The 15454-nt window shown below is 58.7% G+C and overlaps 1 protein-coding gene across 7 annotated transcripts in view; it reads left to right on the top strand.

Annotated features, from left to right (window-relative positions):
* Positions 1–15454, top strand: part of LOC144950991 (phospholipid-transporting ATPase IA-like) — a 178107-nt gene that overhangs the window by 113557 nt on the left and 49096 nt on the right. For all 7 annotated transcript variants that reach the window (XM_078881196.1, XM_078881197.1, XM_078881198.1 and 4 more), the window contains 4 exons: positions 1637–1775; positions 4485–4549; positions 7594–7766; positions 8052–8238. In XM_078881196.1, coding sequence (XP_078737322.1) covers positions 1637–1775; positions 4485–4549; positions 7594–7766; positions 8052–8238 — 564 coding nt within the window. The remainder of the gene's footprint in view (positions 1–1636; positions 1776–4484; positions 4550–7593; positions 7767–8051; positions 8239–15454) is intronic.

Here is a 15454-nt window from a genome sequence, read left to right as displayed (position 1 = left end):
ATATCGTTTATCACAGAGTGCTCACCTGGCGAGCGTGGCGTGTGTGGTGAGCGTGGCGTGTATGGTGAACGTGGCGTGTGTGGCGTGTGTGGCGTGTGTGGTGAGTGTGGCGTGTGTGGCGAGTGTGGTGTGTATGGTGAACATGGCGTGTGTGGTGAGTGTAGCGTTTGTGGTGTGTGTGGTGAGCGTGGCGTGTGTGGTGAGTGTAGCGTGTATGGTGAACGTGGCGTGTGTGGCGTGTGTGGTGAGTGGCGTGTGTGGTGAGCGTGGCGTGTATGGTGAACGTGGCGTGTGTGGCGTGTGTGGTGAGTGTGGCGTGTGTGGCGAGTGTGGTGTGTATGGTGAACGTGGCGTGTGTGGTGAGTGTAGCGTTTGTGGTGTGTGTGGTGAGCGTGGCGTGTGTGGTGAGTGTAGCGTGTGTGGCGAGCGTGGCGTGTATGGTGAACGTGGCGTGTGTGGCGAGTGTGGCGTGTGTGGCGTGTGTGGCGAGTGTGGTGAGTGTGGCGTGTGTGGCGAGCCTGGCGTGTGTGGTGAGTGTGGCATGTGGGGTGAACGTGGCGTGTGTGGTGAGCGTGGTGTGTGTGGTGAGTGTGGCGTGTGTGGCGAGCGTGGCGTGTGTGGCGAGCGTGGTGAGCGTGGCGTGTGTGGTGAGTGTGGCGTGTGTGGTGAGCGTGGCGAGCGTGGTGAGTGTGGTGTGTGTGGCGAGCCTGGCGTGTATGGTGAACGTGGCGTGTGTGGCGAGTGTGGCGTGTGTGGCGTGTGTGGCGAGTGTGGTGAGTGTGGTGAGTGTGGCGTGTGTGGCGAGCCTGGCGTGTGTGGTGAGTGTGGCGTGTGTGGTGAGTGTGGCGTATGGGGTGAACGTGGCATGTGTGGTGTGCGTGGTGTGTGTGGTGAGTGTAGTTTGTGTGGCGAGCGTGGCGTGTATGGCGTGTGTGGCGTGTGTGGCGTGTGTGGTGAGTGTGGCGTGTGTGGCGAGTGTGGTGAGTGTGGCGTGTGTGGCGAGCCTGGCGTGTGTGGTGAGTGTGGCGTGTGGGGTGAACGTGGCGTGTGTGGTGAGCGTGGTGTGTGTGGTGAATGTGGCGTGGGTAACGAGCGTGGCGTGTGTGGCGAGCGTGGCGTGTGTGGCGAGCGTGGTGAGCGTGGCGAGCATGGTGAGTGTGGTGAGCGTGGTGAGCGTGGCGAGCATGGTGAGTGTGGTGAGCGTGGTGTGTATGGTGAGCGTGGTGTGTGTGGTGAGTGGCGTGTATGGTGAGTGTGGCGTGTGTGGCGAGCGTGGCGTTGTGGGGCGAGCGTGCTGTGTGTGGCGAGCGTGGGCATGTTGTGGGCGTGTGTGGCGTGTGTGGTGAGTGTGGCGTGTGTGTGGCGAATGTGGCGAGGAACGTGGCGAGCGTGGTGAGTGTGGTGTGAGTGGCGAGTGTGGCGAACGTGGCGTGTGTGGCGAGTGTGGCGAGCGTGGTGAGTGTGGTGAGTGTGGTGTGTGTGGCGTTCGTGGCGTGTGTGGCGAGCGTGGCATGCGTGGCGTGTGGGGCGAGCGTGGTGAGCGTGGCGTGCGTGCGTGGCGATCGTGGCGTGTGGGGCGTGCGTGGTGAACGTGGCGTGCGTGGCGAACATGGCGCGCGTGGCGTGCGCCCCATAGGATCTGCTGCTGCTGGGCGCGACGGCAATCGAAGATAAGCTGCAGGACGGAGTCCCCGAGACGATCGCCACGCTCATCCGTGCAAACATCCGCATCTGGGTGCTCACGGGAGACAAGCAGGAGACGGCCATCAACATCGGTTCGCCCGGCACTGCCACGCGGCCAGCAGCATCGTTACCCTCCCCCCCCCCCCCCCCCCCACAGTTCCCACACTTCGGCTCGACTCTCCAACCCCGCTGGATTTGTGTTTGCTGTCGCTGTCTGTTTCAACTTCTCACTCGAGTCTACAAATCCCTCCATGGTGGTGCCCCTGCTGTATCTTACTCTGTCCCAAGCCGCCCTCTATGCTCCCAGCTTCAACCGCCCCTCTCTGTGTCTCCCTCGCCCTGCGCCCACTCTAGCTCCCCTCTCGCTCCCCTCTCGCTCCCCTCTCGCTCCCCCTCTCGCTCCCCTCTCGCTCCCCTCTCGCTCCCATCTCGCCCCTCTCGCTCCCCTCTCGCTCCCTCTCTCGCTCCCCTCTCGCTCCCCTCTCGCTCCCCTCTCGCTCCCCTCTCGCTCCCCTCTCGCTCCCCTCTCGCTCCCCTCTCGCTCCCATCTCGCTCCCATCTCGCTCCCATCTCGCTCCCCTCTCGCTCCCCTCCTCGCTCCCCTCTCGCTCCCCTCTCGCTCCCATCTCGCTCCCCTCTCGCTCCCCTCTCGCTCCCCTCTCGCTCCCCTCTCGCTCCCCTCTCGCTCCCATCTCGCTCCCCTCTCGCTCCCCTCTCGCTCCCATCACGCTCCCATCTCGCTCCCATCTCGCTCCCCTCTCGCTCCCCTCTCGCTCCGCTCTCGCTCCCATCTCGCTCCCATCTCGCTCCCCTCTCGCTCCCCTCTCACCCTGCTCTCGCTCCCATCTCGCTCCCATCTCGCTCCCATTTCGCTCCCCTCTCGCTCCCCTCTCGCTCCCCTCTCGCTCCCCTCTCGCTCCCCTCTCGCTCCCATCTCGCTCCCATCTCGCTCCGCTCTCGCTCCCCTCTCTCTCCCCTCTCGCTCCCCTCTCGCTCCCCTCTCCCTCCCCTCTCGCTCTCCTCTCGCTCCCTTCTCGCTCCCATCTCGCTCCCATCTCGCTCCCATCTCGCTCCCATCTCGCTCCCATCTCGCTCCCATCTCGCTCACCTCTCTCTCCCCTCTCGCTCCCCTCTCGCTCCCCTCTCGCTCCCTCTCGCTCCCATCTCGCTCCCATCTCGTTCCCCTCTCGCTCCCCTCTCGCTCCCATCTCGCTCCCATCTCGCTCCCCTCTCGCTCCCATCTCGCTCCCATCTCGCTCCCATCTCGCTCCCATCTCGCTCCCATCTCGCTCCCCTCTCGCTCCCCTCTCGCTCCCCTCTCGCTCCCCTCTCGCTCCCCTCTCGCTCCCCTCTCGCTCCCCTCTCGCTCCCCTCTCGCTCCCCTCTCGCTCCCCTCTCGCTCCCCTCTCGCTCCCATCTCGCTCCCCTCTCGCTCCCATCTCGCTCCGCTCTCGCCCCCCTCTCTCTCCCCTCTCGCTCCCCTCTCGCTCCCCTCTCCCTCCTCTCTCCCTCCCCTCTCGCTCCCCTCACGCTCCCCCCTCGCTCCTCTCCACCGGAACCAACTACCCCTGCACCATACAGAGCGATCATCTTCACTACAACAACCTGCAGCTTCCGTTCCACCCTTAACACAACCCCCATCTCTTCTCCCCTTGCCCATCATCGTCTTGCCACTGCCCCCCAGCTACGACAGGCCTACCCCTATCATTACCCCTACACCTATCACTACCCCTATCACTACCCCCTATCACTACCCCTATCACTACCCCTACACCTATCACTACCCCTATTGCTACCCCTACCATTATCACTACCCCTACTACGATAACTATAACTACTCCTACACCTATCACTACCCCTATCACTATCCCTATCACTATCACTACCCCTATCACTATCCCTATCACTACCACTACCCCTATCGCTACCCCTATCACTACCCCTATCACTACCCCTATCACTACCCCTATCACTACCACTACCCCTATCACTACCACTACCCCTATCACTACCCCTATCACTACCCCTATCACTACCACTACCCCTATCGCTACCCCTATCACTACCCCTATCACTACCACTACCCCCATCGCTACCCCTACCGCTACCCCTACCGCTACCCCTACCGCTACCCCTACCGCTACCCCTATCGCTACCCCTATCACTACCCCTATCACTACCACTACCCCTATCGCTACCCCTATCACTACCGCTACCCCTACCACTACCCCCATCGCTACCCCTACCACTACCCCCATCGCTACCCCTACCGCTACCCCTGCCGCTACCCCTATCGCTACCCCTACCGCTACCCCTATCGCTACCCCTACCGCTACCCCTATCGCTACCCCTATCACTACCCCTATCGCTTCCCCTATCACTATCACTACCCCTACCCCTATCACTACCCCTATCACTACCCCAACCCCTCCTTAACCACTCCCGCCTGTTCTCCTTACTTCCACGTATAACTACACCACCATCTGTAATAAGAGCCCCACTATTTCTTATCTCTAACCACTATCGTCTTACATACAATATGATCATTGTTTACATAGCAGTGCTTTGCAGTAAGGTGCTGCTATGTAAATCAATACAAGACATCAGACAAGATGAGATGGTATCATGAAGTCTCCCCATGGGTGTCAGACCTGGTCGAGCGTCAGCGAGTTTGGTGAAGGTTTGGTGAAGGTTTGGCGAAGGTTTGGTGCTTGGAGGCCAGCGGCCACCCTGGTGAACGCTGCCGGTACGCTCACCACTGACACGGCAAGAGCGTAATCCCCAGCCTGTGTGTGCCACAGGTTACTCCACCCGCCTGCTCAACCAGGACATGGGCCTCATCATCATCAACGAGAGTTCCAAGGATGTGAGCCCATCGTTGTTATCACCACCTTAACCTTTATTGATACTACCGCCAATACCACCATCAACACTATCATCAACACCACCACCGTCATCAACATCATCAATACCGCCAACACCACCATCACGACCATCACCACCAACACCGCCACCATCAACACCATCAACACCAACACCATCACAACCACCATCATCACCACCACCATCAACACTATCATCACCACCATCAATACCACCATGAACACCACCGTCACCATCAACACCACCATTATTACTTTTTGGTTCTTTCGGTAAAGTCAAGTAGGTAGAAAAATAATAGATCACGACGTTTCAATCGCAACGCAAGCAATCGTCATCAGGTGGGATAACCACAATAAGAAAAAACTGCTGAAGTAGGCGAGAGATCTGCTGTGGCACGAGGTTATATAGTAGTGTATAGTGTAGTGTATAGTGTAGTGTATATTAGTGTATAGTGTAGTGTATAGTAGTGTATATAGTAGTGTATAGAGTAGTGTATAGTGTAGTGTATAGTGTAGTGTATAGTAGGCCTCGGCAGCAGTAGGGGGGAGAGAGAAGGGGGGGGGAGGTGGGGCATAAAGTGGACCCCGCGGCAGCACCCGGGTCACTGGAGTAGAGTGGACCACCGCGGCAGCACTGGGGACATCGGCTGCAGGGGGGGAGCGAGAAAGGGGGGGGGGGTGGGGGAAGGAGGCGGGGCAGACAGTGGACCCCGCGGCAGCACCCGGGTCACTGGAGTGGAGATCGGAGAGAGATGCACAGAGAGAGAGAAAGACACAGAGAGTCGGAAATAACAGCTGACATAGGCAGGTAGGATGGTAACATCACAGTCAGTTAAGACTTTACCTGGTTAATAACGTCCTTCCAATGATTGCTCAGTTTGTACCCATCCTCTCGGTTGAAGTTGTGTCTGTGTTTATACATCTGGATGTCTTCATGTACAAATCTCTGATAAAGCCGGTGGGTTTGTAGAGTACCTTCGTCTTGGAAAAGTCAATTTCGTGTGAGCCCACAGCGTTAAAACAATGATCAGCAACGGCAGAGGTATTGGTCCTACCGTATTTCAGATCTGCCTTGTGTTCGCGTACGCGGTCCGATACATGTCGTTTCGCTTTCCCAATGTAACTGCTGCCACAGCCACAACTTAGTTTGTAGACACCCGGGTATTGCATATCAGGAATCGCATCCTTTACAGATGGGATCAAATCACGGATTTTGTATACTGTGTTGAAAGGAACCTGGATCTTGTGTTTGTTTAAGATTTTGTAAATCTTTTTGGTACCCCTATGTATGGCAAAGTGATGGTATTGGTTGGATCCTCAGATGGTTGTCTCCCCATGGCTGGGGAGACAGCTTTGCGGATTGTACGGTCAGAATATTCGTTCATCTTGAGGGCTTGGTGTACGTGCTCCAGCTCACTGGTTAGGTGATGCTGGTTGGAGATGCAACGGGCCCTATAGTGTAGTGTTTTGATGAGGGAATTCTTCTGGGCTGGATGGTGGTGGGAGTCAGGCTTTAGATAGGCATCTGTGTGGGTGGCTTTCCTGTAGACAGAGTGTCCCAACGAGCCATCAGGTCTCTTCTCGATCAAAACATCTATGAATGGTAGCTTGCCATCCTTTTTCCACTTCCATGGTGAATTTGATAGATGGGTGTATGGAATTGATGTGGTTGAGAAATTGGTTAATTGCTGGCAGGCCATGTGGCCAGATGACGAAGGAAGGACGTAGGGTGGATGTCTGGATGGCATCTGTCTCAAATTTCTCCATGAAAACATTCGCTGGCGATAAGAGAGAACCCATTGGGGTACCCTCATTTTGTTTGTATAATGTACCATTCCAGGTGAAGTAAGTGTTGGCAAGGCAGTGCCTTACCAAAGTTGGTACATCTGGATTCAGTCCCTGTTGGACAAAGTCTTCAATTGTATCAGGTACAGGTACCTTGGTGAACAGGGAGACTACATCGAAACTGACAAGTAAATCATCCAGAGACAGTGAGATGTCCTTGATTAGAGAAACCAAGTGAGCTGAGTTAAGTACAGCTGAGGTGGACTTGCCCGTGAAAGGAAGCAGGGTCTCACACAGATATCGGGCCAGTTTGTAGGTGGGTGAGTTAATGGTGGAGACGATAGGACGGAGCGGGGTAGCTTCTTTGTGGATCTTTGGAAAGCCATAAAATCTGGGTGGTCTAGCAGCCGAAGGGTTTAGAGAGCGCTGCTTGGTCGAATTGATAAGAGAAGTCGAATTAGTGATGATATTGTTGGTTTTTGTAGCTCGGCGGTTGGTGGGATCTCTGTTGATTTTGGTACAGCTACCATCATTAAGAAGGCCCTGAATTTTGTTTTTGTAAGTGGTTTTATCCATGATGACAGTGACATTGCCCTTGTCGGCTGAGAGGATGACAATGTCATCTCTGTTTTTTAATTGAGAGAGTTCAAAACGCTCGTCCTTGCTGATGTTGCTAATGGGTTTCTTAGCGTTTTTGAGGATAGCAGCGATTTCAGATCTTGCAACGTCTGCCGGGATATGTTCCAAGCCTTTGAGGGCTACGTCGACCTGGGCAATGATATCATCCACTGGGATGTGTTTAGGGGTGACTGTGAAATTCAACCCTTTAGCTAGTACCGATTTTAGGCTGTCAGAAACTGGGATGTTACTATGATTGATTACAATCTTGTTAACATTTAACTTTTTAGCGTGTGGCTCTGGCTTATTTTTTGACAAGAGGTTGAATTTGGCAATCAAGTTAACTTACCACCACCAATACCATCACACCGTCACACCGTCACCCTGTCACTCTGTCACACTTCCTTATGTCACCCTGTCACACCATCACACGTCACACCGTCACACGTCACACCGTCACACCACCGCATGTCACACCGTCACCCTGTCACCCTGTCACACTTCCTTATGTCACCCTGTCACACCATCACACGTCACACCGTCACACCGTCACACCACCGCATGTCACACCGTCACAGCGCCGTGCGTCACACCGTTACAGCCCCGTGCGTCACACCGCGTGCAGGCGACTCGCGCCGAGCTGACGGCGCAGCTGGAGGATCTTGGCGAGCATGTGAACCGCGAGAACGACTTGGCGCTCATCGTGGACGGCAAGTCGCTCGTCTACGCCCTCGACCCCGAGCTGCGCAACGACTTCCTGCAGCTGGCGCTCTCCTGCCGAGCCGTCATCTGCTGTCGGTGAGGCTCGGGAGGCGCCACCTCGGTTTGTTTACGGCTCGGCGAATAGCCGGTGGGAAAACCACACTCGCGTCACGAGGGCCCAGCTCTGGCTCGGGTCAGGTGTGGCAGCTGAACATCCACCCGTACCGTGAGGGCCCCAGGCCGGCATCGCGTGGCTCGGTGTGCCAGCGGAATAGCGTCACGAGTGCCGCGTCCCTTTGGGTGTTGCGAGCGCCTCGCCTCCTTACGGGGTCCCCCCTGCCCACCCGCCCGCTCTCTCCGTGCCCCGCGTGCACGCCGCAGCGTGTCGCCGCTGCAGAAGTCGGAGATTGTGGACGCGGTGAAGAAGAAGGTCCGCGCGGCCATCACGCTGGCCGTGGGTGACGGCGCCAACGACGTGGGCATGATCAAGACGGCGCACGTCGGCGTCGGCATCAGCGGCAACGAAGGCCTGCAGGCCGTCAACTCCTCTGACTACTCCATCGCGCAGGTGGCGGCGCTCGCTCGATCGGTCCCGGCAGTCGGTTGCCCCCTCACCAACCCCCTTCCAGCCACTCACCGACCCCCAACAGCCACTCACCGACCCCCAACAGCCACTCACGGACCCCCTCCAGACACTCACCGACCCCCTCCAGCCACTCACCGACCCCCACCAGACACTCACCGACCCACTTCAGATACTCACCGACCCACTCCAGACACTCACCGACCCCCTCCAGACACTCACCGACCCCCTCCAGCCACTCACCGACCCCCACCAGACACTCACCGACCCACTTCAGATACTCACCGACCCACTCCAGACACTCAGCGACCCCCTCCAGACACTCACCGACCCACTCCAGACACTCACCGACCCCCTCCAGCCACTCACTGACCCCTCCAGCCACTCACCGACCCCCTCCAGATACTCACCGACCCCCTCCAGATACTCACCGACCCCCTCCAGCCACTCAACGACCCCCTCCAGACACTCACCGACCTCCTCCAGCCACTCACCGACCCCCACCAGACACTCACCGACCCACTCCAGACACTCACCGACCCCCTCCAGCCACTCACTGACCCCCTCCAGCCACTCACCGACCCCCTCCAGACACTCACCGACCCCCTCCAGACACTCACCGACCCCCTCCAGATACTCACCGACCCCCTCCAGCCACTCAACGACCCCCTCCAGATACTCACCGACCCCCTCCAGCCACTCACCGACCCCCACCAGACACTCACCGACCCACTCCAGACACTCACCGACCTCCTCCAGACACTCACCGACCCACTCCAGACACTCACTGACCCACTCCAGTCACTCACCGACCCCCTCCAGACACTCACCGACCCCCTCCAGCCACTCACCGACCCCCTCCAGTCACTCACCGACCCTCTCCAGCCACTCACCGACCCCATCCAGCCATCTTTAAACCTCCTTGCAATCTTGCCGGAAAGGATGTGTGCCAAGAAGCCGGCAACACACACAACGGCGATCGCAGTTGTCATGCGAATAGAACTAAAGAGTTTCTAGAAGTGAGCAGGGTTTGTGATTATTATTATAAGAACTTAGGAAATGCGATGATGACGATGACGGAAGGAGGGAATTCCAAAGTGCAGCAGTGCAAGGGAAGAAGCAGAAAGAGAAGTGAAGCAACCTGCAGCATGGTGAGTTGATGGATGAGTGGGTGAGTGAGTGGGTGAGTTGATGGGTGAGTGGGTGAGTGGGTGAGTTGATGGGTGAGTGGGTGAGTTGATGGGTTAGTGGGTGAGTGAATGGGTGAGTGGGTGAGTGAATGGGTGGGTGGGTGAATGGGTGAGTTGATGGGTGAGTGGGTGAGTTGATGGGTGAGTGGATGAGTTGATGGGTGAGTGGGTGAGTTGATGGGTTAGTGGGTGAGTGAATGGGTGAGTGGGTGAGTTGATGGGTGAGTGAATGGGTGAGTGGGTGAGTTGATGGGTGAGTGGGTGAGTGAATGGGTGAGTTGGTGAGGGGGTGGGTGAGTTTATGGGTGAGTGGGTGAGTTGGTGGATGAGTTGGTGAGTCGATGGGTGAGTGGGTGAGTGAGTGGGTGAGTTGGTGACTGAGTGAATGAGAGAGTGAATATGTGAGAGATCACGAGAGAGTGTTGTTGTTGTGACCTGCAGTGTAGTGGTTGAACTCAGTGTGGTGGTCACTGGGACAGAGTGAATAAATAGTATGTGTGTACGTATGTTTAACTTCTCTCACGTAGCCAACCGTGCTAATCGGAGGCGCGGGGGAAGGGCAACAAACGAAACACAAAAAGCAGTTCTAGATGACGATTTTAAAGTATACAGTTCCAGTGGCTCGCTAAAAATGACAAGGAGTTGGTTGACTGCGGGCGAGCGGGTCGGTGAGTGGCTGGAGAGGGTCGGTGAGTGTCTGGAGGGGGTCGGTGAGTGTCTGGAGGGGGTCGGTCAGTGTCTGGAGGGGGTCGGTGAGTGTCTGGAGGGGGTCGGTGAGTGGCTGGAGGAGGTCGGTTAGTGGCTGGAGGGGGTCGGTGAGTGTCTGGAGGGGGTCGGTGAGTATCTGGAGTGGGTCGGTGAGTGTCTGGAGGGGGTCGGTGAGTGTCTGCAGGGGGTCGGTGAGTGTCTGGAGTGGGTCGGTGAGTGTCTGGAGGGGGTCGGTGAGTATCTGGAGTGGGTCGGTGAGTGTCTGGAGGGGGTCGGTGAGTGTCTGGAGTGGGTCGGTGAGTATCTGGAGGGGGTCGGTGAGTATCTGGAGTGGGTCGGTGAGTGTCTGGAGGGGGTCGATGAGTGTCTGGAGGGGGTCGGTGAGTGTCTGCAGGGGGTCGGTGAGTGTCTGGAGTGGGTGGGTGAGTGTCTGGAGGGGGTCGGTGAGTATCTGGAGTGGGTCGGTGAGTGTCTGGAGGGGGTCGGTGAGTGTCTGGAGTGGGTCGGTGAGTGTCTGGAGGGGGTCGGTGAGTGTCTGGAGGGGGTCGGTGAGTGTCTGGAGGGGGTCGGTTAGTGGCTGGAGGGGGTCGGTGAGTGTCTGGAGGGGATCGGTGAGTGTCTGGAGGGGGTCGGTTAGTGGCTGGAGGGTGTCGGTGAGTGGCTGGAGAGGGTCGGTGAGTGTCTGGAGGGGGTCGGTGAGTGTCTGGAGGGGGTCGGTGAGTGTCTGGAGTGGGTGGGTGAGTGTCTGGAGGGGGTCGGTGAGTATCTGGAGTGGGTCGGTGAGTGTCTGGAGTGGGTCGGTGAGTGTCTGGAGGGGGTCGGTGAGTGTCTGGAGGGGGTCGGTGAGTGTCTGCAGGGGGTCGGTGAGTGTCTGGAGTGGGTCGGTGAGTGTCTGGAGGGGGTCGGTGAGTATCTGGAGTGGGTCGGTGAGTGTCTGGAGGGGGTCGGTGAGTGTCTGGAGTGGGTCGGTGAGTGTCTGGAGGTGGTCGGTGAGTGTCTGCAGGGGGTCGGTGAGTGTCTGGAGTGGATTAGTGAGTGGCTGGAGGGGGTCGGTGAGTGTCTGGAGTGGGTCGGTGAGTGTCTGGAGGGGGTCGGTGAGTGTCTGCAGGGGGTCGGTGAGTGTCTGGAGTGGGTCGGTGAGTGTCTGGAGTGGATTGGTGAGTGGCTGAAGGGGGTCGGTGAGTGTCTGGAGTGGATTTGTGAGTGGCTGGAGGGGGTCGGTGAGTGTCTCCAGTGGGTCGGTGAGTGTCTCCAGTGGGTCGGTGAGTGTCTGGAGTGAGTCGGTGAGTGTCTGGAGTGGATTGGTGAGTGGCTGGAGGGGGTCGGTGAGTGTCTGGAGTGGGTCGGTGAGTGGCTGGAGTGGGTCGGTGAGTGTGAGTTGATGGGTGAGTGGGTGAGTGAATGGGTGAGTGGGTGAGTTGATGGGTGAGTGAATGGGTGAGTGGGTGAGTGAATGGGTGAGTTGGTGAGTCGATGGGTGAGTGGGTGAGTGAGTGGGTGAGTTGGTGACTGAGTGAATGAGAGAGTGAATATGTGAGAGATCACGAGACAGTGTTGTTGTTGTGACCTGCAGTGTAGTGGTTGAACTCAGTGTGGTGGTCACTGGGACAGAGTGAATAAAGAGTATGTGTGTACGTATGTTTAACTTCTCTCACGTAGCCAACCGTGCTAATCGGAGGCGCGGGGGCAGGACAACAAACGAAACACAAAAAGCAGTTCTAGATGACGATTTTAAAGTATACAGTTCCAGTGGCTCGCTAAAAATGACAAGGAGTTGGTTGACTGCGGGCGAGAGGGTCGGTGAGTGGCTGGAGAGGGTCGGTGAGTGGCTGGAGGGGGTCGGTGAGTGGCTGGAGAGGGTCGGTGAGTGACTGGTGGTGGTCGGTGAGTGGCTGGAGAGGGTCAGTGAGTGACTGGAGTGGGTCGGTGAGTGGCTGGAGGGGGTCGGTGAGTGGCTGGAGAGGGTCGGTGAGTGTCTGGAGGGGGTCGGTGAGTGTCTGGAGTGGGTCGGTGAGTGGCTGGAGGGGGTCGGTGAGTGGCTGGAGGGGGTCGATGAGTGTCTGGAGGGGGTCGGTGAGTGTCTGGAGTGGGTTGGTGAGTGGCTGGAGTGGGTCGGTTAGTGGCTGGAGGGGGTCGATGAGTGGCTGGAGTGGGTCGATGAGTGGCTGGAGGGGGTCGGTGAGTGGCTGGAGCGGGTCGGTGAGTGTCTGGAGTGGGTTGGTGAGTGTCTGGAGTGGGTCGGTTAGTGGCTGGAGTGGGTCGGTGAGTGTCTGGAGGGGGTCGGTGAGTGTCTGGAGGAGGTCGGTGAGTGCCTGGAGGGGGTCGGTGATTGGCTGAAGGGGGTCGGTAAGTGTCTGCAGGAGGTCGGTGAGTGGCTGGAGGGGGTCGGTGAGTGTCTGGAGTGGGTCGGTTAGTGGCTGGAGTGGGTCGGTGAGTGTCTGGAGGGGGTCGGTGAGTGGCTGGAGGGGGTCGGTGAGTGTCTGGAGGAGGTCGGTGAGTGGCTGGAGGGGGTCGGTGAGTGGCTGGAGAGGGTCGGTGAGTGTCTGGAGGGGGTCGGTGAGTGTCTGGAGGGGGTCGGTCAGTGTCTGGAGGGGGTCGGTGAGTGTCTGGAGGGGGTCGGTGAGTGGCTGGAGGGGGTCGGTTAGTGGCTGGAGGGGGTCGGTGAGTGTCTGGAGTGGGTGGGTGAGTGTCTGGAGGGGGTCGGTGAGTGTCTGGAGTGGGTCGGTGAGTGTCTGGAGGGGGTCGGTGAGTGTCTGGAGGGGGTCGGTGAGTATCTGGAGTGGGTCGGTTAGTGTCTGGAGGGGGTCGGTGAGTGTCTGGAGTGGGTCGGTGAGTATCTGGAGGGGGTCGGTGAGTATCTGGAGTGGGTCGGTGAGTATCTGGAGTGGGTCGGTGAGTGTCTGGAGGGGGTCGGTGATTTACTGGAGGGGGTCGGTGAGTGTCTGCAGGGGGTCGGTGAGTGTCTGGAGTGGGTCGGTGAGTGTCTGGAGGGGGTCGGTGAGTATCTGGAGTAGGTCGGTGAGTGTCTGGAGGGGGTCGGTGAGTATCTGGAGGGGGTCGGTGAATGTCTGCAGGGGGTCGGTGAGTGTCTGGAGTGGGTCGGTGAGTGTCTGGAGGGGGTCGGTGAGTATCTGGAGTGGGTCGGTGAGTGTCTGGAGTGGGTCGGTGAGTGTCTGGAGTGGGTGGGTGAGTGTCTGGAGGGGGTCGGTGAGTATCTGGAGTGGGTCGGTGAGTGTCTGGAGGGGGTCGGTGAGTGTCTGGAGTGGGTCGGTGAGTGTCTGGAGGGGGTCGGTGAGTATCTGGAGGGGGTCGGTGAGTGTCTGCAGGGGGTCGGTGAGTGTCTGGAGGGGGTCGGTTAGTGGCTGGAGGGGGTCGGTGAGTGTCTGGAGGGGATCGGTGAGTGTCTGGAGGGGGTCGGTTAGTGGCTGGAGGGTGTCGGTGAGTGGCTGGAGAGGGTCGGTGAGTGTCTGGAGGGGGTCTGTGAGTGTCTGGAGGGGGTCGTGAGTGTCTGGAGTGGGTGGGTGAGTGTCTGGAGGGGGTCGGTGAGTATCTGGAGTGGGTCGGTGAGTGTCTGGAGTGGGTCGGTGAGTGTCTGGAGGGGGTCGGTGAGTGTCTGGAGTGGGTCGGTGAGTGTCTGGAGGGGGTCGGTGAGTGTCTGGAGTGGATTGGTGAGTGGCTGGAGGGGGTCGGTGAGTGTCTGGAGTGGATTGGTGAGTGGCTGGAGGGGGTCGGTGAGTGTCTGGAGGGGGTCGGTGAGTGTCTCGAGTGGGTCGGTGAGTGTCTGGAGTGGGTCGGTGAGTGTCTGGAGTGGATTGGTGAGTGGCTGGAGGGGGTCGGTGAGTGTCTGGAGTGGGTCGGTGAGTGGCTGGAGTGGGTCGGTGAGTGTGAGTTGATGGGTGAGTGGGTGAGTGAATGGGTGAGTGGGTGAGTTGATGGGTGAGTGAATGGGTGAGTGGGTGAGTGAATGGGTGAGTGGGTGAGTGGGTGAGTGAGTGGGTGAGTTGGTGACTGAGTGAATGAGAGTGAATATGTGAGAGATCACGAGAGAGTGTTGTTGTTGTGACCTGCAGTGTAGTGGTTGAACTCAGTGTGGTGGTCACTGGGACAGAGTGAATAAAGAGTATGTGTGTACGTATGTTTAACTTCTCTCACGTAGCCAACCGTGCTAATCGGAGGCGCGGGGGCAGGACAACAAACGAAACACAAAAAGCAGTTCTAGATGACGATTTTAAAGTATACAGTTCCAGTGGCTCGCTAAAAATGACAAGGAGTTGGTTGACTGCGGGCGAGAGGGTCGGTGAGTGGCTGGAGAGGGTCGGTGAGTGGCTGGAGGGGGTCGGTGAGTGGCTGGAGAGGGTCGGTGAGTGACTGGTGGGGGTCGGTGAGTGGCTGGAGAGGGTCAGTGAGTGACTGGAGTGGGTCGGTGAGTGGCTGGAAGGGGTCGGTGAGTGGCTGGAGAGGGTCGGTGAGTGTCTGGAGGGGGTCGGTGAGTGTCTGGAGTGGGTCGGTGAGTGGCTGGAGGGGGTCGGTGAGTGGCTGGAGGGGGTCGATGAGTGTCTGGAGGGGGTCGGTGAGTGTCTGGAGTGGGTTGGTGAGTGGCTGGAGTGGGTCGGTTAGTGGCTGGAGGGGGTCGATGAGTGGCTGGAGTGGGTCGATGAGTGGCTGGAGGGGGTCGGTGAGTGGCTGGAGGGGGTCGGTGAGTGTCTGGAGTGGGTTGGTGAGTGTCTGGAGTGGGTCGGTTAGTGGCTGGAGTGGGTCGGTGAGTGTCTGGAGGGGGTCGGTGAGTGTCTGGAGGAGGTCGGTGAGTGCCTGGAGGGGGTCGGTGATTGGCTGGAGGGGGTCGGTGAGTGTCTGCAGGAGGTCGGTGAGTGGCTGGAGGGGGTCGGTGAGTGTCTGGAGTGGGTCGGTTAGTGGCTGGAGTGGGTCGGTGAGTGTCTGGAGGGGGTCGGTGAGTGGCTGGAGGGGGTCGGTGAGTGTCTGGAGGAGGTCGGTGAGTGGCTGGAGGGGGTCGGTGAGTGGCTGGAGAGGGTCGGTGAGTGTCTGGAGGGGGTCGGTGAGTGTCTGGAGGGGGTCGGTCAGTGTCTGGAGGGGGTCGGTGAGTGTCTGGAGGGGGTCGGTGAGTGGCTGGAGGGGGTCGGTTAGTGGCTGGAGGGGGTCGGTGAGTGTCTGGAGTGGGTGGGTGAGTGTCTGGAGGGGGTCGGTGAGTATCTGGAGTGGGTCGGTGAGTGTCTGGAGGGGGTCGGTGAGTGTCTGGAGGGGGTCGGTGAGTGTCTGCAGGGGGTCGGTGAGTGTCTGGAGTGGGT

This window comes from Lampetra fluviatilis, chromosome 60 (assembly GCF_964198595.1).
Source record: "Lampetra fluviatilis chromosome 60, kcLamFluv1.1, whole genome shotgun sequence".
NCBI classification, from domain to species: domain Eukaryota; kingdom Metazoa; phylum Chordata; class Hyperoartia; order Petromyzontiformes; family Petromyzontidae; genus Lampetra; species Lampetra fluviatilis.
The sequence above is the reverse complement of the archived record's forward strand: the minus strand, read 5'-3'. Positions and strand labels throughout refer to the sequence as shown.